Below are 16,645 nucleotides of genomic sequence, written 5' to 3' on the forward strand. Positions count from 1 at the left end.
GGAAATTATGCCAGAATCAGGTGGGGGAGCCAGGGGCAGCTGACTGAGAGGGTGGCGGTGAACAGGGGGGTATGCCAGGGTTGCGTGCTGGCCCCGACTTTGTTCTCTCTCTTTGTCAATGGGGTGGTAGACCATTTGAGAGAGGACCCAGCCGATGCCCCAACCCTGGCAGGAGAGAAAACGCCCACCATGCTTTTCGCCGACGATACCCTCCTGATATCCAAAAGCCCAACAGGCCTGAAAAAACTGCTAGACACGTTCACCCTGTTCTGTGACACAAGGGGGTTATCTATTAACACCACCAAGACCAAATTAATGACCCTATCTCCGTCAAAACGATTCAGGAATGGCATCACCTTAAACGGCACCCCACTAGATGTAGTTGAGTCGTTTGATTACTTGGGAGTTCGGGTTAACAACTTGATGAATTGGAACTCCCATATGGCCAAAATGCTTCTTAACCACAAGCGGGTGTCAGGGGAAATTTTAAGAGATCAACAATCCTCTGTTAGTAAACCAGTAGCCCCGGCCCTTGTGGTTTATGATGGAAAAGCATTACCCTCGGCATTATACGGGTCTGAACTGTGGGGATTCGAGAATACCATTGACCTAGTAAGATCTGAGAAGAAGTTTTTCAGAGGTCTGGTTTCCCTCCCATCTTCCACTCCGCTAAAGCCACTTCGTCAGGATTTGGGACAACGTTCAATCAAAGATATTGTACGGCTTCGCCCTTTATTATTTTGGGTACGTTTAAGGAGGACCCCCGAATTGGCCAATTATGCTGCTGCCCTCAACGAACTTATTACATTGGATACATCCAATAAGATCAAGTGGATATGTAAGGTTAGACAGCTTGTTTCAAACATAGGGCTGGGGGAAATATGGGCTAGCCAGACTCCGCCACCCAAACAAATAATTAAGAAAGCATACTGGGAATGGGTGCAGGCGGAAGAGTTGCTCAGTGCTAATTGGGGGATTCTTACCGAGCAGTTTTTAGATCACAAGCCTGTCCGGAAGCTCGAACCTTTTCTCGACTTCATTCAAATTCCTAGAGACAGGATGCTCTATTTGAAGTTGAGGTTTGGAACCCTCCCGCTTAATGAATCAACAGTAGGATGGAAGCAGCTCAATTCGGCATCTGCCTCTTGTCCAGGCTGTACTGCCCCTACTGAGTCACTTGCCCACTTCCTTTTCGCATGTACAGCCTATAGGGTTGCGAGAAAAATATGGCTTAAACCTATTTGTAAAAAGCTGGGCTTCAAGAATTACAGGATGGCGCAGCACATCTTAACATCCGACACCACTTCCCTCGTCATGGTTTGCGGGGTAGCCAAGTATTTGGGCAGTGCTTGGTTAGCCCACACCAAGCTGCTAACAAAAAAAAGAGCTAGGTGTCTGTGGTTCTATTTTGAAATACTGTTTTTACTGGTTGCACATTAGTTGTTCTTATTGACTTTTATCTGTATATATTTTTATGGAAATTTTTCTACGATTTTACACATTGGTTGTATGTCAAAATGGATTGTTTTTTACATCATGAATTGAGTACGTACATGCTCTTATGATAAATTTGTTATCGAATAAAGTACATACATACATTCATACTGCAGCCCCTGGTAGGTCTAGGGTGCACCTATGCCCTGGGTACCTAGGGTACACTATACAGGTGCTCACAAGAGTGATCCAGTATGTGGTATGTACCTAAAGTACATGGTATCAATTTAGAGAGAGAACAGCTGGGCTGTGGGCCTGATTAGTAGGTCCACAGCCACACTAAAGTCGAAAAACCAGAGAATTACAGCAAAAAGTGGGGGTAACCATAGGAAGCAGACCCTACTCTCCTACACTTGGGTGGCCAAATGATGGGCACAGAGGGTCCAAATGGCGCCAAGGGCAAACTTGGCTGCTTGGGGCCTGCAGGCAAGTCAGAGGGAGTCAGAAGGGATTCGAAGAGTAGAAGCATGCCTTACAGAACTTTTGGATCTGCCTCAGTGTTGCAGGAGGCCAAGAAAAACACAGATGGGCTCTGATGTCGATCAACTTCGTGAGCGAGATTGAGAGTTCTGGAAACACCCTTGTAACATCTCAGGAGTGCAAGACTGGCAGGAAGGGGCTGGGGCTCACTTGGATTTTTTAGTTTTTTCTTTGACTTGCCTGAAGATTTAGAGCACGATGACGATTGACCTCAGGATCAACTCCTGTGACTTCTGCACCGGGAACAGGACCAAGACCAACCCTTGGAATTGGACCGGTGCTGATGTGGAGAGTGTTAGTGCTAGGCAACAGAGTTTGGCCTCATGGTCCTGTATGGCTTTCAGGTTCATCGAAATGCATTTACTGCAGGCCTTGGAGTCATGACTCCAGGCACCATCGGAAACCTGATGAGGACATGTCACAGTCATTTGCTTGTGACAGTGCTTAAATGGTTTAAAATCTGTTTAGGGAGGTGACATTTCCCTTGGCACACTGTAAATTTTGCGGCAAAAGGGGTCTCAAGTAGATGAGAGGTAGCTCCAGATTCTACAGGTCGCTCCAGATTCACGTCCTGCAACACCCTTGCACCTTCTCAGGAGTTCAAGGGTGGAAGGAAGGGTCTGGTGCCAGCTTGAATTTTTTAGGTTTTTGCTTTAACTGGCCTGAATATTTAAAGCATGACAATGATCGACCTCCGAATCGACTCCTGCACCAGGAGCAGGACCGAGACCAATCCCTGGAATTGGACCGGTCGTGATGTGGAGTCTTTCAGGGGTAGGCAACAGAGTGGTTCTATATGGCTTTCAGGTACATTGATGCCCATGTACTGCAGGTCCTGGAGTCATACCTCCAGGAACCACAGGAAAAACTGATGAGGATGTTTCAGACATTTGCTCATGATAGTCCTTAAAAGGCTTAAAAATGGGAGGAGCCAAGATGGCGATCGGAACAGTCGCATAACCGCCTCGCTCCGTGATTTCTTCCTCCCCGCCACCTATCCTGTATTTCATCCTGTTCGGGGTGTTCCGAATTTGGTCACCAAGGAAAAGCCTTCACTTACCATCCTTGTCCGGGGCTCTGGCATGCAGTCATTTCGGCGTTCTGCCCTTGTTGCCTTGCTGGCCTTCCCGGCCCTGACGCCGGTGCCTCGAGTGCTGTGCTTGCCCGGAGATGTTCGGAGTACCGGCGGTCCGGAACCGGTGGAGAGACCCGATGCTGGGAGCCTGAGAGCCGCGGGCCGGAAGCCCTGGAGCGGACCCACCCCCGCGGGTGGGCCACCCCGTATGTCCGATTGCCTGCCGGCCCGAAGAAGAGAAGCCGCGCTGTCCGGCACCCCTCAAGTGGGTAGCCCACTCCTGTTGCTTGTCCCGCCCGGGGTCCGGTGCTGGGCTCCCCCCGAGTGTTGTGGGGAGCACGCCCGTTCTTCTGGTGACTCTCCTTTCTCCGCCGAGCGCCATCCGCCGCAGATCGGTTGTGTGCCCTGGGGCCGCCGGTGCTCCTGGTGGACTTGGAGGCGCCCACGATGATGGCGGCGGGCGCTGTGCTTAAGATGGCGGATGGCCCCTCGGAGAGTCTTTCTCCTGGAGACAGGGAAGTTGCTGCATTTGTCCTCTCCAGCCCTCGTTTGATTCGGGCGGCCCCTACTCGGAGTGCTGTCTTGTCTGCCCTGGCTGCTCTAGGGATCGACCTGTCCTTGAAATGCCGAGACTTGGAGTCGCGGATCTCCGCCATGGCTGCTCCGCCATTTTGTGATGCGGTGTCGTCTTCCCGAATTGTAATGGTTGAAACTTCTCCGGCTGCTGTGCTGGGATCTCCAGCTGGGTGTTTGATTCTACGGGATCATGTGGACCCGGTGCCGATGCTGCAGTGTTTCCTACATCCTGATTTCTCTGCTTCGTGCTGGACAGCCCAGATATTGTGTTTGGCCACGTGGATCGTTGAGGTACTTTTGCATTCTGACTGCTGCCGAGTTCTCCTGGTTGCTTCTTGTTGGCCGGGACGGTGTTTTGCGGAGATCCCACTGGCCTTCCTGGACTGGTATGGACCCACTGTATCATTCTGCTTTTCGGCCGTGGCGGGGTCTGGAAGCTTGACTCTTCATAAAAGTGGACAGGGGTGATTGTGCCGGAGTACCTGTGGGACCCTTTTAAATGGCATCTCCAGGCCTCATTATTTTGGTTAGTTCTTGTTTTTCATCCTTATATGGGCTTTTTTCAATGTCCTTTTCGACCTCGATTGGTGATCCGTTGTTGCGGGCGGGGTAGTATTCCATGTTTCGATCGCTGGCTCCTCTCCTCTCCTGTCCTTCTTTTTCCTCTCCTTCTCTCTCTTTCTTCTTTCTCTTTCTTTGTTATTATTCCCTTTCTCTTTCTTCTATATTTCGGGTGACTCTGGGCGACAGGCACGCTGTTTAGTGGGGTAGGCCGTAGCCATTACAGTGATGTAGGGTGGGGGGGGGTGTTTGTTATTTTAGTTTGTTTTATTCTATGGTCCCTTTTTCCTTTTTCAGGGGGTGGGCTATGTCCCTTTGTTTTCAGTCCTTTGTTTCGTACGTGTCCGCACTTTCTCCTTTTTCGGGGCGGGAGGGCTGTACATGTGGCGTCCACGTTATTTGTTTGCTGACATTTGTCCTTTATTTTTGAACCTTTGCTGGGCGTGGGATGTCTTTGGGCTTCGCCCTACTAGGGTTATTTGATTGCGTGGGGGGCTGTCTCCCTCCCGCCCCCCCCCTCTTTTTCTGTATATGTTGCGTGACGCCCGGTGGATATGGTTGCTGCCTCCTCTATAAAATGTAAAATGAAACCTTTCTTATCCTGGCGCTGACTGTTTAACGTCTTTATTTCACGTCTATCCTGTATTCATTCTATTGTACGCATTGATGTTGCCCCTTTTTTTGATTCTCCTGCTTTTGTGGCCGGCCCCTGTGGTTGTAGGCCTGCGCTTGTACTTCTACGTGTCTTTCAATAAAGGTTTAAAAAAAAAAAAAAAAAAAAAGGCTTAAAAATGTCATTACGGAGGTGGCATTTTCCTTGGCACAGAGTAACGTTTGGAGTAAAAGGGGTCTCTAGGAGACCTGACGTAGCTCTAAATCCACGTCTGATGGCACGAAAAGAAAGGAACTGACATCAGCTTGAGGGAATGCATCTGTATTGGTACTGCACATTATTTCCAGAACTGAGCACCAGTGCAAACCCACATGGCACCACCTACAGGCAAGCAGAGGTACTGCTCAAACATTTCAGGATCCAGTCTGACATCTGGGAAATCAGCAATTAGAATCAGAACACTAATACCAGTTTCCTAGACTGTGTCTTTTAGATATTATTTGTGAGATATTTTGTTTTAAGTGTTCTTTTATAAAGTAAAGCATTGGGGTCGAAAAGCAGTTATTGCACTGCTGGGAAATTGTTGAGTTCTGAGTTTCAACACTCACACTACCTCTCTGAGAAGTCTACGATTGCTTGCCATCCCTAACACTGAGAGTCAACTGCTGAAGGACTTGCACTTGGAACAGTTTACCAAGCCATACTAGGGCAGACCACGGGACATCAGAGGGAAACAAACACAGGCCTCTAACTGAAGCTCAGTAGCCTGGCTTGCCCTTTGGCCCCTCAAACAGAGTCTGACTCCATATGAGGGGCCCATAACCTGACAGTTTGGGCTGAACTGTTTTTACTGGAGCAGGACCAAGGCTGATTTGCCCATGGCTAGTCACTGTCTTAAATGGCACAGTGAGCATGAAAGGGTGGACTGGGAAGTGACCCAAGCAATTACCAGTGGCCCAGATTCATTTAAATATTCCACTGATCTTTTTGTTTTCCTCAGGGTGAGTAAAGCAAACACAAAGAGATGATGGACAGCGCTGAAACTTTTTCAGACACTCCCCCCTAGTCACAGACCTGGGTTGAATCGATCAGGGTGAGTGACAGCTTTGCCCAAATGTGGGTTCCAGACTCACATAAATAAGCTATCGTCCACTTGTGAGGCAAAATAGACTGAAACCAGTCTGAAGTTCCTTGTGGGCCCATCTAAAGTTACTTGATTTGGCAATGCCAGCTGAACTGTTCCTATTGGTGTAGGGTCAAGGCCGTTTTGTATTGGGCTGGTCTCTTTGTAGAATGGCATAGTGGGAAAACAAACTATGGACGTGGATGTGACCAGGATTAATTATCAATGACTAAGATTCATTCAAGCATTCTCACTTATCTGTTTTTGTTGTCCTCAGTGAGACTCTCAGTGACGACCAAGTAAGATGTTACCTTACCATGGGAGTGTGCAAATGAACCTTCATAGTCATTAACTGTAGAGCATTTGCAAGGGAGAAGCAATAGGTGGGCAGACTTTCTGAGCTGCTTCACAAGCAATGTCTGCTAACTGACCTCTATCCTTCTGTTCTCGGTCAGAACTTTTACATCAGGACACGTCCTTCTAAAATGAATCTGCCCACAAATGTATTTTAAAATAACAAGGTGGATGGGACCCTTTCCCAACTGCTCCTGTAAATGCCTTTTTGCCAATGTAAATCTTTTCACGCTTAGTACAGAAATTAGATTTCAGTTAACACCTGGGACTGGCCAGTTCCTAAATGAGATTATTGTACCACATATCTATACATCTATTGTCAACATGGAAAGTGAAATGCTCTTCATTGCCCTTGCACCTACGGCTACAATCCTCAGAAAGCTCAACCAACATCCCCAGCAGAGAGTTGGTCTTCAGTGATTGGCTTTCTGTTTAGAGGCCATCAATCAGCTCAAGAGACTGGCAACAGAAAGCAGTGAAGTAATTTTCAAAAAACCTTTTCAAGGGTGTCCATAACATACATTATGCCTTAGAGCATGTATTGTATTTTTGCTTAAAACAATGGACAGGATTTGGATCACAGGAAAGCCTCTAATTCTGTAGATTTCTTCTTACCTGGGTAATCTGGTCATGGAGCTGGCCTTTCTCCTTATGGACCATTGCCAACTGTTCCGCCTGTTTCTCTCGTTTTTCCTCAGCGATGCACCAGCTCTGCTCAACCCCTTGCTTCTCAGCAGAAATACGTGTCACTTCCTGCTCCAATTGAGATATTTTTTCCTTTAGGGATGCACGCTCTTGGTCGAGCTCCCGTTTCTGCTCCAACACCAAGGCCTTCTCCCCCTCCAGCTACTCGTCCATAAACAGAGAAAGACAGAAAGAAACAAAGTGATGAAAGGGTAATAGAGACATCTGAAATGTGTCCAACGGAAAAAGGTATGACACAAGGTTAATTTTCAGATACATAGTACCTAAATTAGATCTCGGGATGGGTTACGTCGTCACAACGGTGACGGATATCCCATCCACTGGAATATAAATCCCATTATATTCTATGGGATTTATATTTTGGTGGACGGGGTACCTGTCCCCGCTGTGATGAAGTAACCCGTCGTCAAGATCTAAATCAGGCCCATAGTCTTTAGGTAGGGGTAGTTGCCTGTGTTGTAGAAGTCAAGCTGGATGGAAGAACTATGGATGTTACCTTTGGTAACAATCTTTCAGGTGGATACCCTATATAACCATAGATTCCTCACCTTGTGAATATTCCTCAGATGTGAGACTGGATCTGAAAACTTAAAAAGCAGGACTCTCGCATGCTGCTAGGTGGCGCTGTGAGGCTACATGCCAAAGTTGTTCCTCTCCAGAAGTGTATAAGTGTGACCCAAGCACACCAAAGTCATTGCACCTAGGCTGTCTGTGCCCTTGGACGCAGAGCCCTTAAACAGTTTGGCATGACCACTGTGCAAATCTCTAGGTTTGTGACATTTTTATGTGTGAAAAGAGTCCTGTTCACAGAATGGATAGGCGTGAGGATAAGTTTGGACTCTACAGTTAGAGAATTCATCAGAAAGATTATTACCAAAGCTAAGTAACTTGTTCTTTTGATGGATACTTCTGACCACAGATTTCTCACTTTGTGAATAGATATCATAGCAGTACTTCTAAAGGTGGTGGGTCTGTCGACTGACTCAGACCAAAATGTCCTGCAGGAGCAAGCAGGCAAAATGGCCCTATCAACTGCCCTGACTGGTCAAACAGTAGTGCTTTCTGAAGATGAGTACGGACACCCATGCAGCCCCCTGACACATGTCAGGAGCAAGAATGCCATATGCTAACACAGTGGTAGCAGCTTTAGCCATAGTGGAGTAAGACCGCAAGCCTTGTGGAGGCTACTTCTTCCCGGATGTATAACATTACAACGCATGCTTTCACTCCGCATGCCATTACGACACAACTTTTACAACGCAAGTCGTTACAACGACTTGCGTTGGGGGGCGCTGGATGGTGAATAGTTTAATTTACTATTCCAACTCCAGTCCCCGTGGATAGTAGGGAAGGTGTTGGATAGTAATTAAACTATTCCCTATCCTAAAGTGCCCTCCAGCGCAAGTCGTTGTAATGACTTGCGTTGTAATAGTTGCGTAGTAATGGTAGTGCGGAGTAAAAGTTGCGTTGTAAAGGATGTTTCCCCTTCTTCCCCGCTGTGTAGCCGGTCCAATGCAGGGAACAATCCATTGAGAGATGTTCCTTGTTTGCACTACCTTGCCCTTTGCTCTGGAAAACCTGACAAACAGCTGATTAACCACTCAATGTCCCTTGGTACGATCAATATAAAAGCTAAGTGCCTTGTTGAGGTATAAACAATGGAGTCACTGTTCCTCCTTAGAGGGATGAGGTGAGGCAAAGAATGCCAGAAGCGTGATAGCCTACCCATCATGGAAAGGAGTAACCACTTTCAGTAGAAAGGAAGCTCAGGTTCTCAACACCAACTTTTCTGAGAAGAAAGTAAGATTAGGTGGACTGGACTAACAAAAAGAGCATGCAGCTCGCAACTGTGCAGCTGCCCAAAAGGGTGTACATCAAAAAAGTGAAGACTGAGTTCAGGTCTGATTGAGGCATCACAAAGGGTTTTTACAGAAACAAATGTTACAAACCTTTCAAAAAATCTAATTCTAATAGGTAATTTAAATAACAAAGGCTAATCCTGAAACCACAGAAAAGCTGAAAAAGTTAAAAAAGTACCCTTAACAGTGCCCAAAGCAAGTCCTTGCTGGGCTTGGGAGACAACAAACAACAAAACTTCAGACAACTTTTCTTCTATTAGAGTCAGTTTGTTGGGTGCCACATCAAATTTGTACCAGTCCTGAACCTCCTATGTTTGCTTACAAAAACGAAAAAATAAGAAAGATAACTTAGTTCCGATATACCCCGCACACCGCCCCCTCCACAGTAATAGCCCATGCACTCTCACTGATTTCTGCGGTTTGTCACATTTAGATCAGAGACAGCTTCAACATAATTACAAGGATGCAAAGGGGAAAACATATATAAGATAAAATAGTAAGTACTGATCTGGAACAACTTCAAGTCTAATATGTTGTGAGTGGCATCAAATGGATATCTTAGGGTGGGGACTTGGTTTGGAGCTGCAAGATGGTGGACACTCAGTGGAGGACCTCCTGACCGAGACCTGTAATCCTGTATAATCTGGGATGCATCTAGCCCTCTTTGCCTGGCGGATTACACCAGACAGCTAGTAGGGCCCCAGGAGTCACACCATAAAGAGGGCTGCTGAGCACTGGTTGGGCCCAGAGAGGTGGGTGCTGATACTATCACTGCAGGAGAATGTGGAGCATAGATGTGCGGGCTGGACTACCCACAGCACTTCATGCAGTAAGTCTGGCAGGCCGTTTGCTTGGAGCGGGGTGTGGGGGGGTGGTCAGAGGTTCTGCACCATGCCTGCGCAGGTTTCTCTGCAAGGTGGGCCTCCCTGGAGGGATCGGCTCTTGCCTGCACATGCTAAGGCCTGCTAGCATGTTTCTGCTAGTCTGAGGAGCCCCCCTGACATACCGAAGCTGCAGGGCCCCCATGACTGGACAGCCACAGATGTAGGCCAGGCTGTATAGGGAACCTGCGACTGTTGGCTTCAATAAGCCCATCAAGACCCTGACCATCACTGCGCCCCCACATTCCTTCCCATAACTAGCCTTGCACTGCACTAGGGATGGAGTGCCCAGTATATTCGTCGCTCTGGGCAATACTGCTCGTGTCTCCCTGACTAGGATTCACCGGCATTGCATTGCAGAGCTGGGGGAAGGGTGGGTATCTGCCCACAGAACTATGTTTCTAGAGCCTAACTGATCGCCATCTTACACTGCAAGGAGCTGTGACAGTCACAAGGGAACAGCATCACCCCTACAAATAGGGAGACAGAAGACTAGGAGTCTCCTGCGCCGGCACTGGCCCTGGCAGGATGGCTGATTGCGCTGGGGAAGCAGCCCACAACCCACTGAGTAACACTGCACTGTCTATACATTGGCAGAGCCTGCGACAATGAAACTGGATATAATCCTCTATGAAAAAGCAGAGACCAGGCTTGACCTTTTGGGCAAAGTAGATGCAATGGCACTCGAAGTAGCCTGTTAAGCGAGGATCAGCGCAAACTCTCAAAACACTACAATGGCCTTACAAGATCTTGGACTGAAGACCTCTAACAAGAAGGTCACCAAATTCGCCAACAGGGTTCGCTTCCTGGAAAACAAAATGGTGTGCTGGGGTACTCCTTCTACTCTGCTCCACATGACCTTCATATCAGATTGGATCGTTTCTTATTCCACCCAGCTACAGGATTATTAGTGACTGATGTAGAATATCTTGGCAAGGGCCCACTCTGATCATGACTCCTTGATACTGAAGCTCACAGAGGAGGGTGTCCAGCCGGTCCTCACTTGTACGCTGCAACCTTCTGCACTGAAAGATCAGGCGTTTCGCAAAAGCACCTGCAAATTTATAAACACTACAGAGTCGAAAACAGTAAGTGGGACACTCTAAAATCAGTAGTACAGGGGCATTATATAAACGTGATCATAAGGGCGAGAAGTACACCGCATCCCAAGCTGCAGCAGAATGAAGTCTCTTTACGAGGCATAGAGATGACTGCTGCAGAGGACGAATCAGCTTGTAACGACTTGATCAAAGCACGGGACTGCCATGCTCAGTTATTCGAATCACTACACTACATAGACTACAAGGAGTACCACAGCAAAATACAATCAGAGTATAAGTCAGGACATATACTGGCGTGGTTGATACGACACAAGTCATCCAAAGCACCTTTCACAGCCGCCTACAACTCACCTAATACCATAGCATACTCCCAAGAAACAGTACACATGGTGTTTTGCACACACTAACATGTGTTGTGTCAACTCAATGGCAAAAAATTCCTTTGCCCTGTCACTTTGCGAGAGGTCCCTGCAGCGCAATGGAACTTTCAGGATGCTCCGATCATGAACCAAGATATCCGCTGCACCATACAGAATTATCCCACCTTGATGAGCTCCCGATCGAGTTTTAGAAAACATATAAAGGCATATGAAGAACTGTTGCTCCAGAAGTTGGCTAAGTTGTACAATTCTGCCCTCGCCACCAGACTCTTCCAGTAATCCATGCAAGAGGCCCTCTTGGCTGCCCTCCCTAACCCGGGGCGAGACCCGCATGAGGTCACTTCCTACAGACCATTGGCCATGCTGGGCTGTGGCTATAAGATCCTCAGTAAAATCCTGGTGACGAGATTACTGGAGCTCATGCCAATATTAGTTCATTTTGATCAAAACAGATTCATACCTTGCAGATCCACGTCCTTCAACATATGCAGGTTACATAGACTCCTCCTAAGTGACATCGGCCCGCAGGACTCACTCTGTCCGTTTGGTATTAGACCTAGAGTAGGCCTTTGATATGGTAGACTAGGGTTGCATGTTCACTGTGCTCCGCAAGATGGGTCAGGTAAATATAATGTTGGGATTGATCAAATTCCTATACACCAAAGGGATGGACCCGGTTATATTCAACTAGTTATCTCAAACCACTTTTCTGTAAATCAAGGCACACGCAATGAGTGGCCACTTTCACTGCTGCTATTTTGTGCTAGCAATTGAGCTACCGGCGCATCACCTCCGCAAATAAGGGGGAACCTGGGGCATACCACTTATTGCCAAGTTGAACGCCATTTACCTATATGCGGATGATGTCTTGGGGGATGTGGACATGGAGTCTTCAACACGGCTTCAGGACTGGGAGTCAACTGGTCCAAAACCTGCCTGTTGACACTACATCCTACCTGCCCTGCACACAACATAATAGTTGTTATTTGCCAGATTAAGTGGGTACAATCCACCTTTCGGTATTTGGGCATCAACATATACCATGCCGTCCAAGACCTTCTGGATGGCAATTTACAAAAGGCAAACTCCTGGCTGTGGGCCCAAATTTTGTCCTGGTGGCTCGCCCGCCAGCAGTACAGGGCAAAGCGGCTCTCTCCAAGATTCTAATGCTGCCATGATTCCTTTATTATTTCACCAGTCTGCCAATCTACCAATCCCCACACCACTTAGCATATTCCATACACTGAACACCATGTTAAGGGACTTTATTTGGAACAACGAAAGGCGCAGAGTCACCCTAGCTGAGCTACAACTCCCTACTGACCAGGAGGCCTTGGAGCACCAACTTATGAGCATCACTATCGGGTGACGCAGCTTCAGTGGCCAACTCATTGACTAGTTTGGTTGCCATTTGGAGGACGTGTGCGCGAGGAACAGATAGAGCACCCTCTTCTCCACCCATGAGTTGTTACTTCTGAAATCAGTATTACCTGAGACTCCTAATAACTTATGACGTATTGCCCACAGCTGCTATCATAGGGCCTGGGGGCCTGCATAAGTGGGACGTCATATGCACCGGAGATCCCCTTAGCTCTATGCATGCCTTCCATGTATCCAAGGGCTGGGGTGTGATAGAGAATAGGGAGAACTCAGGGGGTAAGCTCAACTGGTGACCCGTTTCAAGACGGTGCCTTGATCCCTTTCGATCTGCTGTACGAACAGACCGGGCTCCTAGCAGGACAGATCTTGATGCACAGGCAGTGTGTTGCAGAACTTAAACACCTTTGAGGAATTGCAGCCTTTGAATTACCTGCACATCTGTAATTCCAAGTATTGTTTACAATGGTAACAGGTACAAAAGGGGGTGGTGATGGATGGAGCATCTGAACCAATCAAACACTCACACCCAGTCAAAAGATCTGAGTTCAATCCATCACCGTTCTTTAGCCCACTCTGACACCCCAGTTCAGACATGGCTATATGCAAATCAGTCTGACCCTGTGCTGTGCCTCATGGGAACAGTCCAGCCCGAACTGCCAAGCCATGCCTTCCCTGGACCGGAAGCAAGCTTCCGAGGACAGGTTTCTGGCATTACAGCCATCTTCAGCCCGGCTTGCTTGAATCCAGTGGCAAAGTGAGCAAGGGACTCACGTCTGAGCATACCCTGCCACACTTATGGCGGCCAAAAGCGGTACAAAAGGGGGTGGTGATGGACGGAGCATCTGAACCAATCAAACACTCACACCCAGTCAAAAGATCTGGGTTCAATCCATCACCGTTCTTTAGCCCACTCTGCCACCCCAGTTCAGACATGGCTATATGCAAATCAGTCTGAACCTGTGCCTCATGGGAACAGTCCAGCCCGAACTGCCAAGCCATGCCTTCCCTGGACCGGAAACAAGCTTCCGAGGACCGGTTTCTGGCATTACAGCTGTCTTCAGCCCGGCTTGCTTGAATCCTGTGGCAAAGTGAGCAAGGGACTCACGTCTGAGCATACCCTGCCACAGGGTCAGACTGATTTGCATATGGCCATGTCTGAACTGGGGTGGCAGAGTGGGCTAAAGAACGGTGATGGATTAAACCAAGATCTTTTGACTGGGTGTGAGTGTTTGATTGGTTCAGATACTCCGTCCATCAGCACCCCCTTTTGTACCGCTTTGGCCGCCATAAGTGTGGCAGGGTATGCTCAGACGTGAGTCCCTTGCTCACTTTGCCAATGGATTCAAGCAAGCCGGGCTGAAGACGGCTGTAATGCCAGAAACCGGTCCTCGGAAGCTTGTTTCTGGTCCAGGAAAGGCTTGGCTTGGCAGTTCGGGCTGGACTGTTCCCATGAGGCACAAGGTCAGACTGATTTGCATATGGCCATGTCCGAACTGGGGTGGCAGAGTGGGCTAAAGAACGGTGATGGATTAAACCCAGATCTTTTGACTGGGTGTGAGTGTTTGATTGGTTCAGATGCTCCGTCCATCACCACCCCCTTTTGTACCGTTTTGGCCGCCATAAGTGTGGCAGGGTATGCTCAGACGTGAGTCCCTTGCTCACTTTGCCACTCGATTCAAGCAAGCCGGGCTGAAGACGGCTGTAATGCCAGAAACCGGTCCTCGGAAGCTTGTTTCTGGTCCAGGGAAGGCTTGGCTTGGCAGTTCGGGCTGGACTGTTCCCATGAGGCACAGGGTCAGACTGATTTGCATATGGCCATGTCTGAACTGGGGTGGCAGAGTGGGCTAAAGAACGGTGATGGATTAAACCCAGATCTTTTGACTGGGTGTGAGTGTTTGATTGGTTCAGATGCTCCGTCCATCACCACCCCCTTTTGTACTACAATGGTAACAGGCAGGAAACTTGTCTCCTGGATTGCAAAAGCCATACCGAACAAGAATGTTGACCCTTTAGCCACTACACAGCAGAAATGGGAAACAGATATAGGGCATCTTCTGACTATTAAGGAGTGGAGTAAAGCACTTGCATACCCGCAGTCTTTTGCAATGCACAATTCCGGTACATACAACATAACATCTTACATAGAACTTACTTGATGCTGGCTAAGCTTCACACAAATTACCCCATAGCCTTATTAGAATGCCCTCGCTGAATTGCCCCTCAGGCAAATATTCTTCACAGGTTTTGGAACTGCCTGATAGCACCACAGGCCTTTAGGGCTGAAGTCTGCATGTTTCTTGCCCAGACCACAGTCCGCCAAAATCTAAACTATGTGGGGGGCCGCCTGTTGGGACTTTATAAACGCCAGAAGAGTGGTCAACCATTTGATCTACATGGCCCTTCTGTTAAGCTTGGCACACAATCAGGATGAAGTGGCAGGCCCTCCTCTGCCGGTGGTCTCACAGTGGCAAAATACAGTTGTACACTGGTGTGCAGCAGAGTCTGTGTCTCTGCACAGACAGGAGGTATGGGTTCTCCATAGGTGCCCCACTGCCGCCGCATGAGATCAGCTGGTCCTCACTTTCCACAATGAAGCTAGGGAGAATACCAGTTCGCTGAAGCCTGGCCCCTATTCTATACCACACCATACCACCCCTGCACAATAATCTCCTAGCAATCCTTTCTGCAGGCCTTAGACCCCGTCAAGCCAACAATACACCTTCAGGTTGGACGCTTTGGTACTGAGTGTACCCACTCGCGGACACTGCAGCAACATATTCACATAACTCATATATTGCATGCTGAGGCTCAGTACTGTATTATAAGAGTTTAACAGTGTTGTGGTTTATTGCATTTCTTTACCAATCTATTCATGTCTGCTTTGATGCTCCTACGCGGTCTGTCACATCACTTTGTATAAAAACCGAATGCTCAATAAAGCTGATTCAAAAAACAAAAAAAATCTATTTTAAAAATGTAATGTTCTGCTACACTACACAGGTTCACACAATGTATACTGGTTCTTTTCTGGATGATTACCAATGCTTTAAGGATATGAAATATAAAAGTTAATGGTGAAAATGCTGAATTATATATGGGTGCTGTCAAACTCAAGAACATCAGCATTCACTTGTATTGTGAAACCGTAGGCTCACATGCATAATAAACTGTAACAGCTTTAAAAATGGCATTGTTATAAAGTCTCTTTACAACAGGTATTCTACCACCCTACTTATAATGGTTTGTTGAAACGTTGTCCTCCTGCTCCCGAAGAAACAATCAATGTTATTGTGGACCCTCACACACCCTATGTATGTGTGTGATGCTTCATCATCGAGTCGCGCCCCCGTGCCTAATAACCAGGGTGGGCTCTACCATATTCCAGGGAGCACTTTGAATAATGTTCTAATTTTCACGGGGGGTATAAATATTGAAAATACCTAGTGGTCACCACGGTTTCCCTTTAGTTTGGGTACCACTGGTATGATTAAAAATGTGAATTAATTGCTCGGGCGAATTAAGGGGAGGGGTACAACCCCTGTCCCTTCATAATACGTTAACATGTTACAGCTCTTACTCACAGCTTCTACTGGGTGCCTGGCTTTTATTAGGACTGAATATTAATTAAACCCTGTTACCTATTGTGTGTTAAAGTCCCCGTTCAATCCATGGTGTCGAAGTCTGGGCCAGATGTACAGTTTTTGCGGTCACAGAGGGGTTTCAGACCCCTTCGTGACCGCAAAAAACGAGTTAGCCATGTAGTATTCCAATTTTGCAAGTTGCAAATTATTTGCGACTCGCAAAATTGGAATAGCTAGTCGCTGTTAGGAAGGGGCGTTTCGAGGGCGACCCTTCCTAATAGCGAGTCCTCCAAGTATCTATGACTCTTTTGCAACCGCAATTGCGGTTGCAAAAGAGTCACAGTTTACCACCCTTCTGAGAAGGGTGGTAAAGCACTCACAAACGGTAAGGGGAAAATATTTTTTAAGGGCGGGTAGTGGTCCCAGGGACCACTACCTGCGCTTTAAAATGAAACAAAAACGTTTACATTTTTTTCTTTTTTAAATGCATCCCGTTTTCCTTTAAGGAAAACGGGCTGTATT

At 47.5% G+C, this 16,645-nt stretch overlaps 1 protein-coding gene across 1 annotated transcript in view; it reads right to left on the bottom strand.

Moving 5' to 3' along the window:
- The window catches only part of CROCC2 (ciliary rootlet coiled-coil, rootletin family member 2), a 1,301,560-nt gene that overhangs the window by 787,825 nt on the left and 497,090 nt on the right, over positions 1-16,645 (bottom strand). Inside the window, exon 17 of the mRNA XM_078665477.1 lies at positions 6,892-7,122. Coding sequence (XP_078521603.1) covers positions 6,892-7,122 — 231 coding nt within the window. The remainder of the gene's footprint in view (positions 1-6,891; positions 7,123-16,645) is intronic.

The sequence above is a fragment of the Lissotriton helveticus genome, chromosome 11, assembly GCF_964261635.1.
Source record: "Lissotriton helveticus chromosome 11, aLisHel1.1, whole genome shotgun sequence".
Classification (NCBI taxonomy): Eukaryota; Metazoa; Chordata; class Amphibia; order Caudata; family Salamandridae; genus Lissotriton; species Lissotriton helveticus.